Source organism: Ostrinia nubilalis, chromosome 17 (assembly GCF_963855985.1).
Source record: "Ostrinia nubilalis chromosome 17, ilOstNubi1.1, whole genome shotgun sequence".
NCBI classification, from domain to species: Eukaryota; Metazoa; Arthropoda; class Insecta; order Lepidoptera; family Crambidae; genus Ostrinia; species Ostrinia nubilalis.
In genome coordinates this window covers 1,769,936-1,791,506 of record NC_087104.1, presented here as the reverse complement: position 1 = coordinate 1,791,506, position 21,571 = coordinate 1,769,936, and the positions used below count along the sequence as shown (strand labels likewise).

Below are 21,571 nucleotides of genomic sequence, written 5' to 3'. Positions count from 1 at the left end.
AACTAAAAAAAGATATATCTGAAGATGAATGGATTAGGGATAGGAAAATAGCATTGGAAAATTCAAAAATAAACCATACATATCGCACCCTTAATAATGAATGGGCACAACTCCAAAATTAAGTTTTTTGGGATAAGCCAAAAAACCAATCGGCGGATCGCGGTTTTTTACATAATTGGCTCTAACATCTTTATTTTATCAGCTACAACTTTCAAATTAAGCATACTTCATCACTGGTATCTGTTATATAATTTGACATGAGACATTTTTGGAAATATTGATTATGAGTATGTAAAAAAATTGTTTAAAAAAATATTTCAAAGTTAGGCCCTTATTTTACTATTTCTGTTGTTGTGATTTTGGGTATTACTTGTACTTGTGCCCATCTAATCCTTAGGCTGAATTGTTTTTTATGGCATATTCCCTAATATTGCTCTCTAATATTTAAAAATAAGTGTATTATTCGATTTTTATATTGATTTACGCCCAATAACATTGGGGACAGTTATTGTGCGGTATAGTAGCTTATAGCCAATTCAGTATAAGAGTAGGGTGCTGAATACTAGAAAATTATTAGATATGTCGAATTAGATTAATATAAAGACTATTAGCTATTTCTCTGAGAAAACCGACATGAAAATACTAATTTTATGCATTCAAAATATTTTTACTTAGATAGATAGGGACTCTTACCCTATAAAAAATATGTTTTTTATCAATTAAAGAAAAAACCTACAAACACTTTTTCTGTGAGGTTTTCTGTTATGGATTTGTTCAGGATAATCACTTATTAAAGTCCAACAGCCAGTACCTTGGTATCTTTTTTCCACTATCCTGCTGTCCTGGTGGAAGGAATCGTTCTCCTTGTCCCTTACTATAATCACCCACATTATGTGGGAATCAGTTCAAATGACTATTGTAAAAAATACAATTTAATACTCAAATTGGCGTGTGTAATTTTTGAAGGATTTTAGCAACCAATTTTGAACACAAGAATATCTATTCTGGTGTTCTAACATTCCCCAAAAAATCTTTTACTACTAAAGCATCTTAGCCATGCTTCAGATTCAATTTGTGTTATATGGTTTACAAATACAGCCTTTTATAAGAGCACGGATTTGCAGTCCATCGAAGATAGCTGCTTTTAATTTTTCCGTACTCATCATCATTTTGCTTTTGATCATTTTAGTGATTAGAAAGCTCAATACATATCTTTAGCCCTCCAAATAGAAGCCCTTTACGTCCTGCTTGACTTCAGTATTGCAAAGAGTCTAGGTACACAAGGTTTACGACGATATTGGACACCCAATATTTATTATTTTGTACAATTTTTATCCCAGAGTATGCTTGGTTTGTTATCACAAACTCCATGATCTTTTTTCTTTGCTTTTGTGCACAATATTTGCCACATATTAATAAAAACTGGTGTTAACACAAGATTACATTACGAACTCATATTTTTAAGACAAAAAGCACTTTAGAACTTAAGACAAACTGAAAATTTCAAGTTCTAATAGCTGATCAGTAAAATTGTAGTAACTTAATACGTGAAAAGATAATTTTAAAATAAATTCGATGTATCTTCAGTCCTCAGAATCTGAGTGATAAATTAGCATCAATTTATGTGAACGTAATAAATTAAAGAATATAATTATAAATTATAACACTAACATATTAAAGTAATTCACCCTTTGGCTGACTAGTGCGTTTATTCATGAAATAAATAAAGAAAAAAGCCAACCCGAGCCCCGAGCGAACGTTAATAGCCTTAACACGTAAGTATGTCTCTTATTTTATAAATCATTAGTTTATTTGTCGGGAAATATTTCATAATCGCCGCTTTATTTCTTAGCATCGCGATAAAACATTCTATAGGCTCCTAATCAACCAATAGGTATGAAAATTAATACCAAGAAGCTAACTACTTTTATAGGAGAGTTATAAATTTAAGTACAAACACCCATCCATGGTCCGTCTAACTAAAGTTAAAGTTATATTTTATAATTTTCTATGATTAACGGGACTTGTTCAATGTAATAAAAATGAAAATTTAACATATTATTAGAAATATATGGAATTAATTAGACTTAGCTCACTAACACTTACTTAAAAGTTTGTCACACAAAGGCACAACTCCAAATTGGACCACAGTCGCGGGGGCCGGATTCGACAAATACCGGCATGTCTCTGATTCAGCCCTTCTAGCGGGAAGATAGATGAAAGTATGGAAGGGGCACAAAATGTAGAACTCTTTAATCTGATCATTGTTTTCGATTTCTGTGAAAGCCATCTTGTAGAACTGACGAAAATATGCCTCTCTAGTACAAAAAGTAAAAAACCAAAAATTTTGAGTTGTGCCCCTATATTATTAAGGGTGCGATATAATAAACAATTATTCGATAAAAATAGAATACAAATAGATTTTCACATAGGAGATATGGTATATGTTGAAAATGGAAATAAACTCAATAGAAAAAAATTAGATGAACTAAAAATTGGTCCCTTTAAAATAATCGAAAAAATATCAAATTCATTATACAAAATTGATTCAGGACATAAAAAGACAGAATCAAACCTCTTTCACATTTCAAAGATTATACCAATACCAACAAAAACTAAGTAAATAAGTATAAAATAGATACATAATATATATATAAATGTTTAAGTAACATAGGTATTAGCTTATTAATCTTTATTGTAAATGAAAATTTTAGCAAAAATTTTCTCTGTCGTGGGGCGGAGATGTAAAGAAACTAGTTTCTTAATTACTGACTATCTTCGTAAACGCGACTATTGTTTATTATTCACGATCTTCTAAAATGTCAGTATTATAAAATTAAACTTGCTTCGTAAATGACACTGATGTGTCAGATCGGAAATAAATATGATTTGCAAGAAATAATTTATTGTAAAGATTTTAAAAAGGAATTGACAATTTAAATAATAAACTTTGAATGTCGTTTCTTTGTTTTCAGGTGAGGTTAATAGTTTTAAGTTGAACAGTGAAATTACATTGTATATTAGTGCTAATTAACAAAATAAATAAAATCTTTGTTTTCAGAGCAACACAATCTTTTAAATTGTACAATTCCCTATAAACGTCTTATAAATATTTTCAGTTCTTTAACCCCTAATTGCTGTTGATTTCTCTAACGCATGTTGTTTTCACCATTGATTAAGTTTGCATTTAACAAGTGTCATTTTTTTTAATTACTTTTGTAATCGCTACAATGTAACCTTGTTGGTGATCAAATAAATAAATAAAATAAAAAATATATGAAGAGAAGTCGCGGGCAAAAGCTAGCAAGCGTGTTAAGTAAAATTGCTTTTGTATCTGGGGGCACGGCAGTGCCCCCACCAAGTCGAGCAAAAAAGCGGCACGGCCGTACCATCCTTTTCTCGAAGCAATTCAGGCCATTTTCGACCGCCTGTAACTTCGTTGTGGATAAAACTAGAAGGCTGAATTTTCATTAGCTATGCAGGCATTGTAAAGACACGGTATATTTAAAATTTCATTCAATTTGAACCAGTAGTTTAAGAATTATAACGGGTCAAAGTTACTTAATTTTGTCACTCACTGACTCACTGACTCACTGACTCACTGATTCACTGACTGACTCACCGATCATCAAAATTCTAAGGCACTTCTAGCAGACCTAGAAGCTTCAAATTTGGAATATAAGTAGTGTTTGGTGTATGAATCAAGGAAAAACTAAAATATTTGGGGGCACGGTAGTGCAACCGCCAAGTCGAGTGAAATTTTTCAATTTCGGTCCAGTTTTCTAGATACATAACTGCTGTCTACAAAATACAAAAAGAAATGAGATTTGGGGGCACGGTAGTGCAACCGCCAAGTCGAGTAAAATTTTTCAATTTCGGTCCAGTTTTCTAGATACATAACTGCTGTCTACAAAATACAAAAAGAAATGAGATCCCATCAAAAACAATACTTGTCAAAAAAACCAAGTCTCGCAACTCAGTTGTTCTACGGTAAAAAGTTGTGAGATCGATGTAATACCAAGTCCAGGCCAGGAAATCTTTAACGTTTTACATAAATATATTGACTTGGCCATCGCATGAAAACACGTGTAAATTAAATTATTTAGTGCGATGGCCAAGTCAATAATTTATGTAAAACGTTAAAGATTTCCTGGCCTGGACTTGGTATTACATCGATCTCACAACTTTTTACCGTAGAACAACTGAGTTGCGAGACTTGGTTTTTTTGACAAGTATTGTTTTTGATGGGATTCTGCTTTTCATGAGTGGACTTCGCTCTGTCACGGATTTCGTTTCAAAATTAAATCCTTTTTTTTTTCTGAAATAAAGCCTATCAAAATTGGTCCAACTATTCCGAAACTGACAGTTTAGAGACATTTTTTCTAAATATCCATTCACACAGGACCCTGAAAACTGCCTACGTATTACATTACATTAGTCAATACCTATCAAATAATAATATGTATTTTTCCACGAACCGAATAAACTCATTCAAAGGCCCATAATTTCTATAGAATCTAATAATAAGTTGAAATTACAATAGAGCAAATTACAATAACAAGTTAAATTATAGATATCAGAACAAATGACACAGTTTATAAGCTATATACAGGGTGTCCCGTAATGCAACGTCAAGCCGGAACTGGGTGTTGAGGCAAGTTATGCTGGTTATCAGAAAAATAAAAAAAAAAAATCTATGTGGCATATTGTCAAAATAATAGGCATTTAAAAAAAAACAAAAAAATCTACTCCCGGTGACGGTCTTTTTACTCGTGTTGCCACAAATCTTCACTTTTTCCAAATTTTTTTTTTGTTATGTAACCCTGAATAATGCTTCTCTAAATTGTTATCAAAATTACAAAACCAGCTGCTCCAGTTTGGATGAAAAAAATACATTATTCCCAAAAAAAATTTCAAAATAAAATTTTTGCCTAGTTTAAACTGACTGTACTGAAAAAAAATTGTACTACGCGAGTGTGGCAAGTGACGTCATAATTTGGCGCATTTAGTAAGGATTCCAAAATGGTATAACACTTGGTAAATTCTTGCTGTAATTGTCGACAATTTTTGTTTTTTTGGAAATAATCCCGTTTTTAACTTTATCTACCTTGGTTAAAAATTATTATTCTAATGTGCCTAAAATTCAAGTTTCTGGCTTAAGTGAGGTGGAGAAGCCATTTTAAAAGGTATGAGCGGAACGGAGAGGGCCATCTTACCAAGCAGGGATGTTATGGATATCCGTAACCGTAACCGAAACTATCGGATATCCGAAATAAAAAAAATATCCATAACCGTAACCGACACTGATTCAAAAGTTACGGATAGTTTCGGATAAAGGCGGTTTAAGGGTACAATTCCAAACTGCATAACTCTATGAAATCTGCAGTATACACGCCGCAGCTGCAATGCCGCGCTGCCGATTTCATAGAGTTTTGCAGTTTGCGGTCTGCGGCACGTCTTGGAATTGTACCTTAAATCTTAATATTTGTTACCAACTTGTCTGGCATTCCCTGGCACCATCTAATATGCCAGCCTGTTTTACCTTTATCATACATAGGTGTCGTCTTAGTTGGTACATAAAGTAGCTATGTGGGTCACGCTCACGCAGCATCTTGCTACTACATTTTTGAAATTCTAATAATTCCGTAACCGAAATTATCCGAAACTTTCGGATAATCTGAAATGATTTCATATCCGTGACCGTATCCATAACCGAAACTTCATATCCTTATTATCCCTGTTACCAAGTACAAGTGCAGGCAGAGCAGGTAGTAAAGGCGCGCGCGCACGGGTGACTTTTGTCACAGTATGTCAACTACTAATTACTGTCATGGTGTCAAAAGTTTCTGTGACTGATTGTACGGTAGTCAGTCACAGAAACTTGAATTTTGGGCACATTAGAATAATAATTTTTAACCAAGGTAAATAAAGTTAAAAATGGGATTATTTCCAAAAAAAACAAAAATTGTCGACAACTACAGCAAGAATTTACCAAGTGTTATACCATTTTGGAATCCTTACTAAATGCGCCAAATTATGACGTCACTTGCCACACTCGCGTAGTACAATTTTTTTTCAGTACAGTCAGTTTAAACTAGGCAAAATTTTTATTTTGAAATTTTTTTTGGGAATAATGTATTTTTTTCATCCAAGCTGGAGCAGCTGGTTTTGTAATTTTGATAACAATTTAGAGAAGCATTATTCAGGGTTACAAAACAAAAAAAAAATTGGAAAAAGTGAAAATTTGTGGCAACACGAGTAAAAAGACCGTCACAGGGAGTAGATTTTTTTATATTTTTTTAAATGCCTATTATTTTGACAATATGCTACATAGATTTTTTTTTATATTTTTCTGATAACCAGCATAACTTGCCTCAACACCCAGTTCCGGCTTGACGTTGCATTACGGGACACCCTGTATATTATGTTATTCTGATTCCAAGAAATGAACACGCACGTGTGTTAGAAATTTTCGCAGAAACAATTTGCTAAATTTGTAAAACGTTCATTTGACATTTCTGCTAAAATTATCTCCAGGTTAAACCCACTCGTCAATTGACATAACTTTATTTGAGATGTAAAACGTGATTCTCTTGTAGATTTTGTATGTCGAGGACATGCTATATCGAATGAATTGATTTTGAAGCTACTGAAAAGAAAGATTATTGAGATAATAGAGATTTTAGGGCTTGCATTTTGTGTAATCTTAAATAATATAGTAAAGGAAAAGGTGTCGGTTTAATTTTGGTAACTAAGGTATATACGAGTATGTCTTCATCACTACACGTGTAAGTACCTACTAAAAGAAACTACTATGCCAGTTAACTAAACTTTTCATTGCTATATTCTACCTTATTCATAGGATGATAAACTTCAAAGTAAAGCAACAAAAGTTCTGTCATTTTCAGTGTTAAAATTTCACATGATGCCAAATCACAAAGAAGCATTACAAAAGTTATTTCAAAACTGTAATTAGCTATTTTAAAACCCACGAACGGAGGCCATAGCAGCTTTTGTACAGCTTGCACATGTGACTTTACGTTTTCGTTGCAAAATCGACTCTATTGCAACTGCATAAAATGGCCAGTGTAAAGCTTGACGTGCAGCCTTTGTACTATCGGGGACTCTTCCGCCTGACCACTTTGTAGAAATTTTAGCGTAAGCGCATCGCTCCGGTCACGTGCTCACCCCGTCTCTAATTGGTTACGCATTTTACTATATTTTTACTACGACCAATAAGAGACAATCAGGGCTTAGGTTGCAATACGAAATACCATTGTGCACTTTATTGTCATACGGTTAAGGTTTAAAACGAAATGTTTCTTTTTCTTCAATCTTTCTTAGTTTTAGGCTGAGTTGCACCACCTAACTTTGACCGTAACTATGACGGTAACCGGTGCTTTTTGTATGGAGTTTGACAGAATTTTGACGTTTGTTAAAGTTAAAGTAAGATGGTGCAACTCAGCCTTAGAATTTTAATAATAGAATTTGGTTACAAACAATTAGATATGTATTTTTTTTAATATTGTGTTTTTATACGAGGTCTGTCTGCTTTTTGCTTTGGCGATCTGTCGTATATAATATGTCGTAGGAGAGAATATTATTCTCTCCTTTGTTTTTTTGTGAAGTTACGATGATCAAAAACCGATTGATTTGTGTTGACCCGTGCTAGTAATTGGACAGTTTGATTGCCTTTTTATTGACCTCCGCTCGATTACTGAACCATGCCTCTCAAAATAATTCCTATATTTACTTACAAACTTATCTATACATTGTTAACTGTTTAAGTATTATTTAGTTTGAAGTTTGATTGTTATTGATTTAAGACCTTGTGTAAAGACACTTAATGTGCAATAAAAAATTGAATCTATATATATAAAAGAAAGTCGTGTTAGTTACTCCACTTATAACTCAAAAACGGCTGAACCGATTTAGCTGAAAATTGTCAGGGAGGTAGTTTAGAGCCAGGAGAAGGACATAGGATACTTTTTATCCCGTTCGAAATTAAAAAAAAGTCTGCTTATTTATTGCCATTAAGGCGGAACAAAGTTCGCCGGGTCAGCTAGTAATATATAAAAGAAAGTCGTGTTAGTTACACCACTTATAACTCTAGAATGGCTGAACCGATTTAGCTGAAAATTGTCAGGGAGGTAGTTTAGAGCCAGGAGAAGGACATAGGATACTTTTTATCCCGTTCGAAATTAAAAAAAAAGTCTGTTTATTTATTGCCATTAAGGCGGAACAAAGTTCGCCGGGTCAGCTAGTTTGAAATAAAACTAACTTAATATTATAATATTTACGATAACCAATTACCTGGATCATTGCTACCTAGTGCAATATTTATATGAAATTTTAATAACGTAGTAAGTGTTTCTTTAAAACGGAAAACAAAATATGCATTAAAAATAAATAGAAACCTATTATAAGTTTTTATTTACATTCAAGGATTTAAGAAAGTTATAGCCAGATCTTACAATAATTGTTTTTAAGCCACAAATATTCCTTAACTCTTTACTAATTAATTCAATAACATATTGTTTTAAATTATAAGTTCCGAATAAATTAAATACCTATTAAATAAGTAAAATTCGAAAGTAACTGTATGATTTTGTATTTCTCGCCCTAACTAGCTGTAATGTCTATAGTCTATAGCGGTGGATCTATACCTACGTATGTACTTATATCTATGTATGCGCAGGCGCCGCCCGATCGCGGCACGACCGCCCAGTTGTCAATATACTGTCTAACGCTAAACCCGTGTTTCCTTGATACACCTCACTGGCTAACGAGGATTTATTTCGCGTGCAGAAAAATTGTGGCGGTCTGCAATCGTATCGTGTCGTGCTAAAATGTCTATCGGTAAATTGACTGAGTTCAATGTGAGATCGGGAAATTGGACTATGTACGTGGAACGAGCAGAAATGTACTTCAAAGTTAACGGCGTAAAAGAAGAGTTATGGCTACCCACTTTGATCGCGGCGATGGGGGACGAAGCCTACGAACTTCTAAGCAATTTGTCGAGCCCGGATAAACCTAGTGCTAAAGAATATGGTGTGGTGGTTAAGATGATGGCAGATCACCTGCACCCAAAACCGTCTTTTATGGCAGAACGATACCATTTTCGTCAAAAACGACAAGCAGGGGGAGAAACTATTTTACAATACATTTCGGAACTTAAGAAATTATCGAAATATTGTGAGTTCAAGGCAGTATTGGAGGAAAACCTACGGGACCAACTGGTTTGTGGACTGCGAAGCGAGGCCATACGACAGAGATTGTTCGCGGAGGAGCAGTTAACATACAAAAATGCTGTTCGAATTTCGTGTGCCATGGAAGCCGCGGAGCGGGATGCAGCGGCGGTGGAGCGCGCGCCGGAGGGCGAGGCCGCGCCCGTGCACGTGGTGGCGGCGCGGCGTGGGCGCGGGGCCGGCCAGCAGGCGCGCGGGGCCGGCGGCACACGCGGGCGGCACAGTGGACAAGACAACTCGAAAACAAAATGCTATGCGTGCGGGGCGCAAGACCATTGGAGCGACAGTTGCCGGTATAGCAGCTTCGTGTGCGGAGGGTGCAAGCAGAAGGGTCACCTGCGGCGAGTGTGCCCGAAGCGACGGCAAGGAGGCACCGGGGCCAGCGGGAATAACATGGTGGCTCACGTGCATGCGGCGGACAACAGTACAGACCGGTTGGACCAGGCGCCACGGTACGGAGACGACGAGCAAGCTGAATCGGGAGAAGAGGACTGGCCTGTTGAAGAAGAGTTACATCAACTCAGTCTAAACAGTTACAAGGCGGTAAGCTTACTTGTGTCAGTAGATGGGGTTCAATTACCTATGGAGATTGATACGGGGTCTTTAGTTTCTTGTATTAGTAAACAAACATATGATACATATTTTGGCAGGATACCTATAGAAAAATCTAATTTAATATTCAAATTTTATGATGGTAGCAAAATATTGCCTTTGGGAGTTATTTATCCAGTAGTAAAATATGAAGGTAGCTCGAAGAAATTAGAATTATTTGTAATAGAGGGTGGTACCACTTCATTATTAGGAAGACAGTGGCTTTCTGAATTAAAAATTCAAATACCCCTATTGCATAATGTTATAAAAAATAAAATTAATTGCAATATTTCCATGAACCATAAAAAAGAACTGTCAAATTTACTCGACAGATATAAGGAGCTGTTCACGGAGGGCCTGGGCCGGTTCAGAGGAGGCGCGGCGCGGCTGCAGGTGCGCGAGGGGGCGACGCCGGTGTTCTGCCGCGCGCGGCCCGTGCCGTTCGCGCTGCGCGAGCGCGTGGAGGCCGAGCTGGCCGCCATGCTGCGCGACGGCGTCATCGAGCCGGTGGACTGCGCGGACTGGGCGACTCCCCTGGTCCCTGTGCGTAAGGCGGACGGTGGACTGCGTATCTGTGCCGACTATAAGGTCACGTTAAATCCGGTGCTTAAGATTGATCGATTTCCATTACCGCGAATTAATGATTTATTAGTTAAGTTGAACGGTGCCAAATTTTTTACAAAAATCGATTTAACCCAGGCTTACAACCAGGTGGAGCTGGAGGACCCAGAAAACTTAACGGTAATAAACACTCATAAAGGGCTATTTAAATACAAAAGATTAGTTTTTGGTCTATCCTCGAGCCCAGGTATTTTTCAACGCATCATGTCAAATCTTTTTAATGATATGCCAAATGTAGAAGTGTTCCTTGATGATATAATAATCGGTACTCCCAATATTATTAGTCATTTTCAAGTATTAGAAAAAGTACTTCAACGACTACACAGTAGTGGAATGAAGTTAAAAAAAAATAAGTGCACTTTTATTACTAACGAGGTCAAATATTTAGGTTTTATAATATCAGCTGAAGGCATAAAGGTAGACCCAGAAAAAGTGGAGGGGATATTAAATATACCCCGGCCAGTTAATATAAAAGAATTGCGAGCATTTTTAGGAACAATAAATTTTTATGCCAAATTCGTACAAGATTTAAGTTCAATTCTTGCACCTTTATACAATTTATTAAAAAAAGGGACATCTTGGCATTGGAGTCAGGAATGCGAAGAGGCCTTTAGGAAAATTAAGTCTATATTAATTAGCGCCGATGTTTTAGCACATTACGACCCAAACAAACCTTTATATTTAACTTGCGACGCAAGCGCCCATGGTATAGGTGGAGTGCTGAGTCAGAGGTCGGAGTGTGAGCGAGACGGCGCGATGGCGAAATCAGGTGAGTGCGAGCGGCCTGTCGTTTATGTGTCCCGTGCACTTACTTCCGCAGAAAAACATTACTCACAAATCGAACGCGAAGCATTAGCGATTGTTTTTTGTTTGGAAAAATTACATCAGTATTTGTATGGGAGGTTTTTCACTTTACGTACGGACCACAAGCCTCTGGTAGCTATTTTCGGACCAAAACAAGGTATACCTTCTATGGCAGCTAGTAGGTTACAAAGATGGGCAATGAAGTTATCCGCCTATACTTATAATATTGAATATGTGTCATCAAAACAAAACGGGGCGGATGGATTATCTCGCTTACCAGCGGTCCCATCTTTTAAACAACAACTCTCACCTGAACTAACTTATTTACATTTTGCCCATAATGCAATGTTGTTAGACTATAATGATGTAAAGAGGCAGACTAGTCGTGATCCATTATTAAGTCGAATACTTAGTTACATTCGTAGTGAGTGGCCTTTTGAAAACGAAATTAAAGCCCTTCAGCCCTTTTTTAACCGCAAGCACGAGTTATATGAAGAGCTAGGCTGTGTTTTGTGGGGCCACAGGGTAGTAGTACCAGAGGAATGTAGATCAAAAGTTTTATTAGAGTTACACGAGAGTCATATGGGTATAGTGAAAACAAAGGCGTTCGCTAGGAGTTATGTATGGTGGCCCGGAATGGACGAAGCCGTCGAAGCGATGTGCCGAAACTGCCGGGTGTGCGCTGCGGAAGGCGACTCGCCTCCGCGACACGTGCCCTGCCCGTGGCCGTGGCCTGACAAACCGTGGTCCAGGGTACATGTTGATTTTCTAGGCCCCATATTAGGAAAAATGTATTTCGTATTAGTAGACGCGAGAACAAAATGGCTAGAGGTCACCCAGGTACCTAGTACGGCAGCTAGTCACAGTATTAAGTTTTTAAGTGATCTTTTTTCACGATTTGGTTTACCGAAACAAATAGTATCAGATAATGGCCCACCATTTACGAGTAGCGAATTTTCAATGTTTTTGCAGTCTATAGGGGTGGAACACCTATTTTCGGCACCATATCACCCTGCATCCAACGGGGCCGCCGAGAATGCAGTAAAAACCGTAAAGAAAACTATTAAGAAAGCCATTAGGGACAACTCTGATATAAATGCGTCTTTGAATACTTTTTTATTGCATTATAGAAACACAGAACACTGCACAACAGGGGAAACACCTGCTTTACTAATGTTTGGTCGTAGGTTACGCACTAAACTCGATGCGCTAAGGCCAGATAGGAGTACTAAGGTTCATAAGGCCCAAAAACAACAACAGGAAAGTGGTGCTACAGGGTCGCGCGCCCTTAGCCCGGGGGACGAGGTTTGGCTGCGTCAATACAGCGGGCGCGATAAGTGGGTGTCAGGGAAAGTTACAAAAAAAAATAGGAATTACAGATTATAGGGTTATCGATGAGTTAGGTAGGGAGTCACACAAACACATCGATCAACTTAAGCAACGGAAACGCAGTTCACTAATCTGTCCTTCCAGCCCTCTAGGTCAAAGCACGGATACCTTGGGCAATTCACAAAGCCAGGGGTCGCCTAGTTCGAGCAGGGAGAAGTCGCCTGAAGCGGTGAACAGTGAGTCGGTGGACCGGTTTGAGGATTGCATAGAAGGAAATGTACAGGACACTCCGCCGCCCCCTCGCTCGCCCCTTCCTGAGCCGCCCCAGGCTCGCCCGATGAGACAATGCAGAGTAAATAACCCACCTCGTTACAAAGATTTGTTTTAAGTACTTACTATCGTCTTATTTTTATATTGTACTAGCTTTTGCCCGCGGCTTCGCCCACGTGAAATTTGGTTTGTCACGGATCGTCATAAATTGTAGCCTATATGTTATTCTGGGTTGTGGGCAGTGATACTGTAAAGTTTCATCAAAATCCGTTCACTAGTTTTTGCGTGAAAGAGTGGCAAACATGTTGGCATCCAGACATCCATACAGGATTACAGGCTTTCGCATTTGTAATATTAGTAAGATTAATGTATCATTCATAAAACATCACTTACTTGTATTATCATTATTTGAATGTTTCTACATAACTACTTAAAAACTAACTTTAAAAAAATTACTTATAATAAATATTTTATGTGTTATTTACAAAATATTTACACACAAAAAAAAAATGTATCAACTATATTGTAATTAGAAGTGTCCCTAGTTATGTTGAGTTCTCCCTGGAGCTAGTTATTAATAGAATATTATTATATAGCAGATTAAAATTACTCGTACACTTATGGTTTATAGTTTTCCGTTTATTGTATTTAAATAAGTAGATTAGATAATCTAGAAGTTTTGTATACTGGCTGTTAATGTCATAGTTAATATAAGTTTTACAGTTAATTAAGGTTGAGCAAAATTTTGGTTTACTTGGTTAATGCTTCTGGTTTCTGGTTTATTACGAAATACCTATAGTATTGATTAAGGGCAGAGATATGTAATGTCTATAGTCTATAGCGGTGGATCTATACCTACGTATGTACTTATATCTATGTATGCGCAGGCGCCGCCCGATCGCGGCACGACCGCCCAGTTGTCAATATACTGTCTAACGCTAAACCCGTGTTTCCTTGATACACCTCACTAGCTAAACTAATATCATGAGATTTACACTCATAATATCAACAATAATTGTAGAAAAGGCTACTTTTTTCTCGGGAAATTGCATAGTTACCTCGGAATGTGCGATAGCAATTTTGTGACCCGAGCGGGAAATCGCTAGTTCAAATTTTACACGAAGCCTCATATAATATTTTTTAGCGATTCTTTATTGGGTTTCAAATTGACTAAAATGCGACGTTGCCAAACGAGCGCTACGGATGCGGGTAATAAGCAATACTCAATCCTAAATGCTTTACATAGAGCTTGGTTTGCTAGGGCAAACATCTACAGTGGTGCGCCGACGCTGCTTAGACCCGAAACATGAATGAACGGGGGCGGAGCATAATCGAGCGTGTGTGTGCAAACAATTTAGGCCCTTAAGGTGTCAAGGCGTTCGAGTCCCCGATAGTACAGTCATCAGCGTCCGCATTACACTCTAATTGGCATTGGACGGCGCTAATTACACGAAACCACAATACAAATAGATCAGTCTCATCACATTGTTATGATCTAAAGGTGGTCTGTATTGTGTTGGGTTGGGAGGCTCATTAGACAGCTGAATTAGGGCTAGGTATTATCTGAGCTAATGAGAATCGATTGTAATCAAAATAAAACGGTTGATTGGTAAAGAAGGTCTCAAAGTGCTTATTGAAAATCGTAGATTTACATTTGAAATAAAATCTAAATATATTCTCAAAGGTGACTGACTGACATCACTATGTCACTACTGATCTATCAACGCACAACCCAAAATACTGGACAGATCGGGCTGAAATTTGGCATGCAGTTAGATGTTATGACGTAGGCATCCGCTAAGAAAGGATTTTACGAAACTCCACCCCACCACGCGTACGAAATCGCGGGCGGCCGCTTAGTCTATACTATATAAAGCCACTTGCCACTTGTTCAAACTTGGCCTTTACAGAAAACCGAGAGCGAGAAGTGAGACGTTTTCCTTTGTTTTCAGCTTGACAGTTTTGATAGAAAAGTAACTTCAATTCCTATGAAAGTTGACACACGTTCACAAACAAAACACAAACTTCACGTTGATCAATGATACACAATTATAATAGCTATGGTGATGACATCATAGGTAATTGTTTATCTTATTTGCAGCCACTTTATCTCAAAATTGGTATTGTTGTCTATGAAGACAATAAAACCAATTTTTCAGATGGAGTGGCTGCTCTCTCCAGACAATGGCACGATCGTTAGCAGCGACCAGATTACTAAAAGTAGAATACCTAGTGTAGGAAAGTATGTACAACGAAACTTTCGAAGCCTCACCGAGAATTTGTTCGAAAGAAATAGAAGTGCAGCACGGAACAAGCGCCTATTCAATTTGCGAGACTTATTCGTTTCCAACGTTGTTTGAAAATGTGGCCGTATTCGTTTCTCTGGGGTATTCGGGAAGTACTTTATATTGTAGTTTGTTATTGATTGGCAAAGTTGGGATGTTTACTGTCAAAACAATGTATTTTTCGGTTTAAGGGACGGAGATTAAATTGGAGCTTCTGGTTGAAGTCGTAAAGTTATGTTACCCAATAGTTAGATAGCCCAAGGCTGTATAATGTGGCAGGTATGAGAGGAATCAATTTGTTGTGGAAAAGATAAAGCCGTTTTTGATCAGGCAGCAAGCAAACAGCAAATCTTATAGGTATATCTATAAAAGCGAAAGGTCACTGATTGACTGACTCACTCATCACGAAATCTCAGAAACTATAAGTGCTAGGAGTCTCAAATTTTGCAGGGAGTTCCTTTTATAACGTAGGTGCTCACTAAGACGGGATTTTGTAAAATTTAACCCATAAGGGGGTAAAACACGGTCGACGCGTACGAAGTCCCGGGCGGCCGCTAGTCCTGTTTAATGTTCAGATAGGTAAATATAATTGCCTGGCTGCGGACAGCTCAGGACCGGTCGTTGTGGAAATACTTGTGGGTGGAAGGTCTTGTAAATTATAATATTTGGCTGAAACGATACACGACCTATATAATAAATTGCTCTCCCCAACACAAAAAAGGCAGCAACAACAAACGAAATAGTCAATTGGGGTGCAAATGGCCTGGACATCCCGCCGATGCTCCATTCCGGCTGTCCACGTCTGTCAATGGCACTTGATTTGACAATCCAATCGTGGCAGCTAAAACTGGGGCATAAGATAACAATGGGAACGCAATTTTATTCCCTGCCAAGCCAATCCGGGGTCGGCGCTCACAGCTCATTCTGGCAACGTTTCAAATCGACTGGTACACCCCCTTGTAAATAAAACTTTGGAATCCACTCGCCAAAGTTGCGGTGTGAGAGGTACGGGAGCGGACGATGAAGCGGGTGAGATATAAGCGTTTATGTTAGTTTACTTTTGCCTGTGGACAATTAGAGAGAACTCCTGCAGTGGAGGTTAAATAAACTGACGTTGATAATAATGATGATGTATGATGTTTCTGCGTAATATTTGCCCTGCCCATTGCCACTTCAGCTTGATAACCACTTGGGCTATGTCAGTGACTTTTGTTCGTTTACGGATTTCCTCATTTCGCTGAATGCAGGCCGCTACTAACCGTGCGATGTGGAAGTCATTGGGTCGTTCTATAGCTGAAATGATGATGATAATGATGATGTATGATGTTTATGGAGAGATTTTCGATTGCAACTACTGTCTAAGCCTCTAAGGGAATGTTTCAATAAAAGCGCATAGGTTCCAAACACCCTCTATTACTAAGACGAAAGAAAATGATATTGAGAGAGCAATAAAGTGTAAACCCTGGTCTGACATGATGCATGAGATCAATTTTATTAGTTCAGAACTTCAGATGTCATATACAATAACTAATTTTACTGTAATCTAAATGTATATAACTCAAAGGTGACTGACTGACTGACTGACATAGTGATCTATCAACGCACAACCCAAACCACTGGACGGATCGGGCTGAAATTTGGCATGCAGGTAGGTGTTATGACGTAGGCATCCGCTAAGAAAGGATTTTACGAAACTCCATCCCTAAGGGGGTAAAACGGGATCTTCGCGTACGAAGTCGCGGGTGGCCGCTAGTTTTATAAAAATTTTCCGCTTCCACTTCCGCGCTCGCTCTCGCTCCCGCTACATCGCGTATATCACAAGAGAGCAGGCAATTTGCAAAGCGCAGAAAACCGAGGTTGAATGCTAAGAGATTGCGATCTCATTTGTCGTATGGTTTCGCTTCGAATTGTTTGGTATTGTTCGTGGAATTTGGACACGTTCGTGTATAAAGAGATAAAGTTTTTCATTAATTGCGCGTGATTTTGGGAAGCACACAACCGATGTTACATTGTGTGCGTAGACATTCTACTCTAGAGAGTTCCGCGAATACATAAAGATGCGGGAATTCCTTTGTGGATTTTTTTAGGTTTATCTCATGCATCATCAGCTTCAAGTTGTCAACCGGAATATGGTCATTTAGTTTCCACTGTGGAGCACGAACTTCTCTAATTTACTAGATGCAAAAGAGTATTAAAATTTGGTCGTAGACTTAGCTTTAGTAAGAGGCCTGTTCCTACATAGCTATGTCACGGTTTCTTTTTACGAGATCTAAGGGAAGATTGGCATCCTATTCTACTCTGCATGAGCTTTATTGCTTAGTAAAACTTATCATCATTATTAGGCCATTTAGTGCTTTTGGCAGAAGAATGAATCTCTTATTTACCAGAGATAGAAGGAAAACATATCGTTGGACTCTTCACGATGGCCTTATGTTCACACATGCCCCCTATCTCACCCTTTCAAGACATCTATGGCAAACGACCCCATCCTATTCTACATTGCGAGTACCATATAGCTCAGATCGTTATCATCACACTTCCTTACTTACATACTCCGATGGTTCAGCAACCCAAAGTGAGTCTAGGCCTTCGATTGGAGATGTCATCATTTGCCTCAGTCCTGTACCTACATCACCATCGTTCAGGTCAGTTAGTCTCCACTGCAGTAGGATGACTTTCTTATTACCAGAGGCAAAAGGTACAATTTAAAGACACTCATCATCATCATTTCAGCCATAGGACGTCCACTGCTGAACACAGGCCTCCCCCGATGCTTTCCACGTTGATCGATTGGTAGCGGCCTGCATCCAGCGCTTCCCTGCCACCCTTACGATGTCGTCGGTCGTCCCACGCTGCGTTTTCCGGTACGCGGCCTCCATTCCAGAACCTTGCTGCCCCATCGGCCGTCAGTTCTGCGTACTATATGCCCTGCCCATTGCCACTTCAGCTTGCTACAGCGACTTTAGTTCGTTTACGTATTTCCTCATTTCTGATTCGATCTCGCAAAGAAACACCAAGCAATAGCCTTCTCCATAGCACGCTGTGCAGCTTTGAGCTTCTGTATAAGGCCTATAGTGAGAGGCCACGTTAGGACACTCACCTCATCATTATGAGTCCACCGTATAGTCGGGGGCGGCTCAGGAGAGTGTTGCACCACACACGTGAGGTTGATGGTGCTCCCCGTGTTGATGAACAGCTCTGGACCGCCCAGGATCGTCGTCAGGGGTTCTGCTTGAACACAAAATGGATATAGTTAGATAAAAAGATAATCTGGGTATTGAATACAGGACTATCCCCACCTCTCGTTCCCACTGCTGCAAGTCTTGTGTAGCAAGGATCTACAGCTTGACCGCCAATAAAAACCCAACCAGTGAAAGTCAAGTTTGTCCCGGGGGAAAGTTAAACTGTCATGGGACCCTGAATTATCTGTGTATGGGAAACTAGTTCTTATTAAGTCAAGAACTTGATATAATTACACAGGCCACAGTAACATAACAATGTCGGTGTTAGACTGCAGTGCAAACTGCCAATTTGAGGATCAGTCGATCAACTTGTGGGCTCACTCATAGCACGAGAATATATTTAGTTTTTATATTACTACAAATTACTAATTAAGTACCTACAAAATTTATGCCTAGTAAGTAAGCAGTCCTCGTCTATAAAATATTACGAGTACAACATAATATAATAATGCTTGTTGCCGTTACGGGTTAAAATTTCACCACGTTTTGGTATGAATAAAATTTGATACCTACTATTCAGTTATTGTCATCTTTCATATTCATACAATTTTCAAGTGAATCAATAATCCTTCTCAACATTGAAATGAAAAATCAATCACTATAAAACGAAATTGCATCGCTCGTCGCATTCAGTCGAAAGTGGTCCAATTTTATAGCACCTACATATTATATTATATGTACTGTTTTCAACTAGGTATCCTTGATCTGTTATGTTCATAACACACTGAAAACTTATATTGCTTTCTGCAAATTGAACCGTAAATACACTTCTAAGTTTATGATTACTAACGCTGAGTTGCTCCACCTAACTTTGACCGTAACTTTAACCGGTGTTTTTTGTATGGAGTTTGACAAATTTTTGACGTTGGTCAAAGTTAAATTTACGGTGCAACCCAGCCTAAATAAATTGAATGACGGTTTGCTAACAAGTTTGTTTATTTAAACTTCAGACTTGTAAGTAACAGTCAACTGCAATACTCTTAAAATTTCTTTATTTTAGAGGCTTAAAGTCATTAAGAAAAACAAAAGAAAACTTCTGATTGAATCGTTAAAAGTATTCGTAAATGAAATTAAAAATTGAAATAGGTACTCGTAGTTGAAAATACCTCAATTATTTTTCATTCGTTAAAACATTTTTAATTGAATGGTTGTTGTGAATAAATATTTGTATTTAAACATTAAAATTATTCATCAAGCTTAGGATTTTCACGGAATGTCGGTCATTTTGAAAATTTATAAATGTAAAGTTACAATTTCATGGTTTCACGGAAAGCACTTTTAATTTGCTGTAATCAAGGCTTTATTTTATTTACTCTGTCAATTTCTGAAAACACTTTGTTATCACAAAAGTCAGTCGCTTTCATGAAACAATTACCTAATTTTCAAAACTGTAAAACTTGACGCACTAGATTTAAATTCGTTTAAATTCTTTTCTTCGCATCTAACTTTTTTTAAGAATAAAAGTTCTGTTATCCCCTCGTGGTAAGCTTTATCTTTGATACCTACCGTTTCTTGGATTTTAAATTACATCGACACCATTGAACTATTTAAATGTAGAATCAAAAATTGGCTTCAATAAATTACATACACAACTGAGCAGACGATAGCTCATTTGATGTGACTAAACATTTTGTTGCATGTAAAAGAAATTTTGAGTTTTTACTAAAGAGCAATTTCGCAATAAAATGTTAGTACGATGGGCTAACGAGACTATTAGTAATAATTTGTGCAATGAAATTACTAATAACCTTAAAAAAAGCGGCTAAATTGTTGATTGCTAAAAATAGCACACGTGCTGTGGCTCTTAAAAAGTAAAAAGTGTATTACCGACGACTGACAGGTACATCTTGTGGCCGATAGGTGGTGTGGTCCCGACCTGGCACTCGTAGATGCCGGAGTCCCGTCGCTGCGGGAACCGGATCTGTGGAAGATTTATGCGATAGAATTCCTTGACCATGCATTATTTGAATTGAATCCTATGCGGTTTTGGAAATGGAAGTTCAGGAATTGAATAAGTTTGGGGACATTTTTATGGGGAATGTAAAAACTGCTAGTATAATATTATAAAGAGTAGCAATAAAATTGAAGGACTTTTCATAGCCTTGCATCTTGATGAAATAAAATTCTGATGTGTCTGTTTGGAAGTTTCGCTGACACTATTCATATTTCTTAAAAGAGAGAGATTCTACGAGTAGATACACAAAAGGCACCTGTTTTAAAAACCAACCTTTTTTAAAAAGAAATGATTTTTTTGAATTTTTACAGTAATTAGGTACAAGCTAAAGTTCAATTACTGGTTGCAAGGCTGAGTCTACCATTTTTTTAAATAGAGTCAAAAGGGCATTAAAGTTACGTCACGTATTTGATGTGATTAAATGTTTGAAAAAGGTTCTTATGTTCCTTACTTTTAGAATCCAGTCCTCCGTGTGAGGATTGTGGACGCTGATGAACCTCTGGTCGGAGGTGTAAGTCATCCTCCCTGAAGTAAGCAGGTGTATGTCTCTATGCCGTATCCATGATACCTGGAATAAAATATTACTGTTAATATTGGTATTTTTTTTTGTAGCCAGGATCTACATCTTGACCGCCAATAAAAACCCAACCAGTGAAGGTCAAGTTTGTCCCGGGGGAAAGTTAAACTGTCATTGGACCCGCAACGAAATTGATCAGAAGAACATTAGGAGGAGTTCGAAGTTGAGGTTCGACTTCCCTCCATTGCAAATGGATGACCACCTGGACTAATTAATTGACAGGATAGAAACTAAACAAGAAACAAACATAAAAGAGAAAATAAATAAACTTAGAGTTGGTAATTGTAAATGAAGCTTAATACCCCTAGTGATTAACGAGACCAGACACAGTTAAAACGATTGGTTGAATGGCAGAACAGACTTGTTATTACAACACATACATCACCCAGGTAATCTTAATAACGTACAGGTCGAAGCATTTCAAGAATCAGAATCCAAAGAGAGTGATGCAAACAATTTTGAGCTCGCAAATCAAAAAATGTTAGTTCAAAAATTCGTAGTTATTGCAGATTACAATTTTAAATTCAACTTTTTACGGTACCTACTATAATCCTTTAGTCAAAACATTAATTGTATAATTTGTACTAATTGAACCCTTTTCACTTTAGTAAACTACTATCCCATCAAAAACAATACTTGTCAAAAAAACC

The 21,571-nt window shown here is 37.7% G+C and overlaps 1 protein-coding gene across 1 annotated transcript in view; it reads right to left on the bottom strand.

Moving 5' to 3' along the window:
• LOC135079827 (zwei Ig domain protein zig-8-like) overlaps positions 1–21,571 on the bottom strand; it is a 226,804-nt gene that overhangs the window by 11,432 nt on the left and 193,801 nt on the right. The window contains exons 6-8 of the mRNA XM_063974442.1: positions 20,796–20,912; positions 20,218–20,311; positions 18,249–18,376 (exon numbers count right to left, since the gene is read on the bottom strand). Of these exons, the coding sequence (XP_063830512.1) occupies positions 18,249–18,376; positions 20,218–20,311; positions 20,796–20,912 (339 nt within the window). The remainder of the gene's footprint in view (positions 1–18,248; positions 18,377–20,217; positions 20,312–20,795; positions 20,913–21,571) is intronic.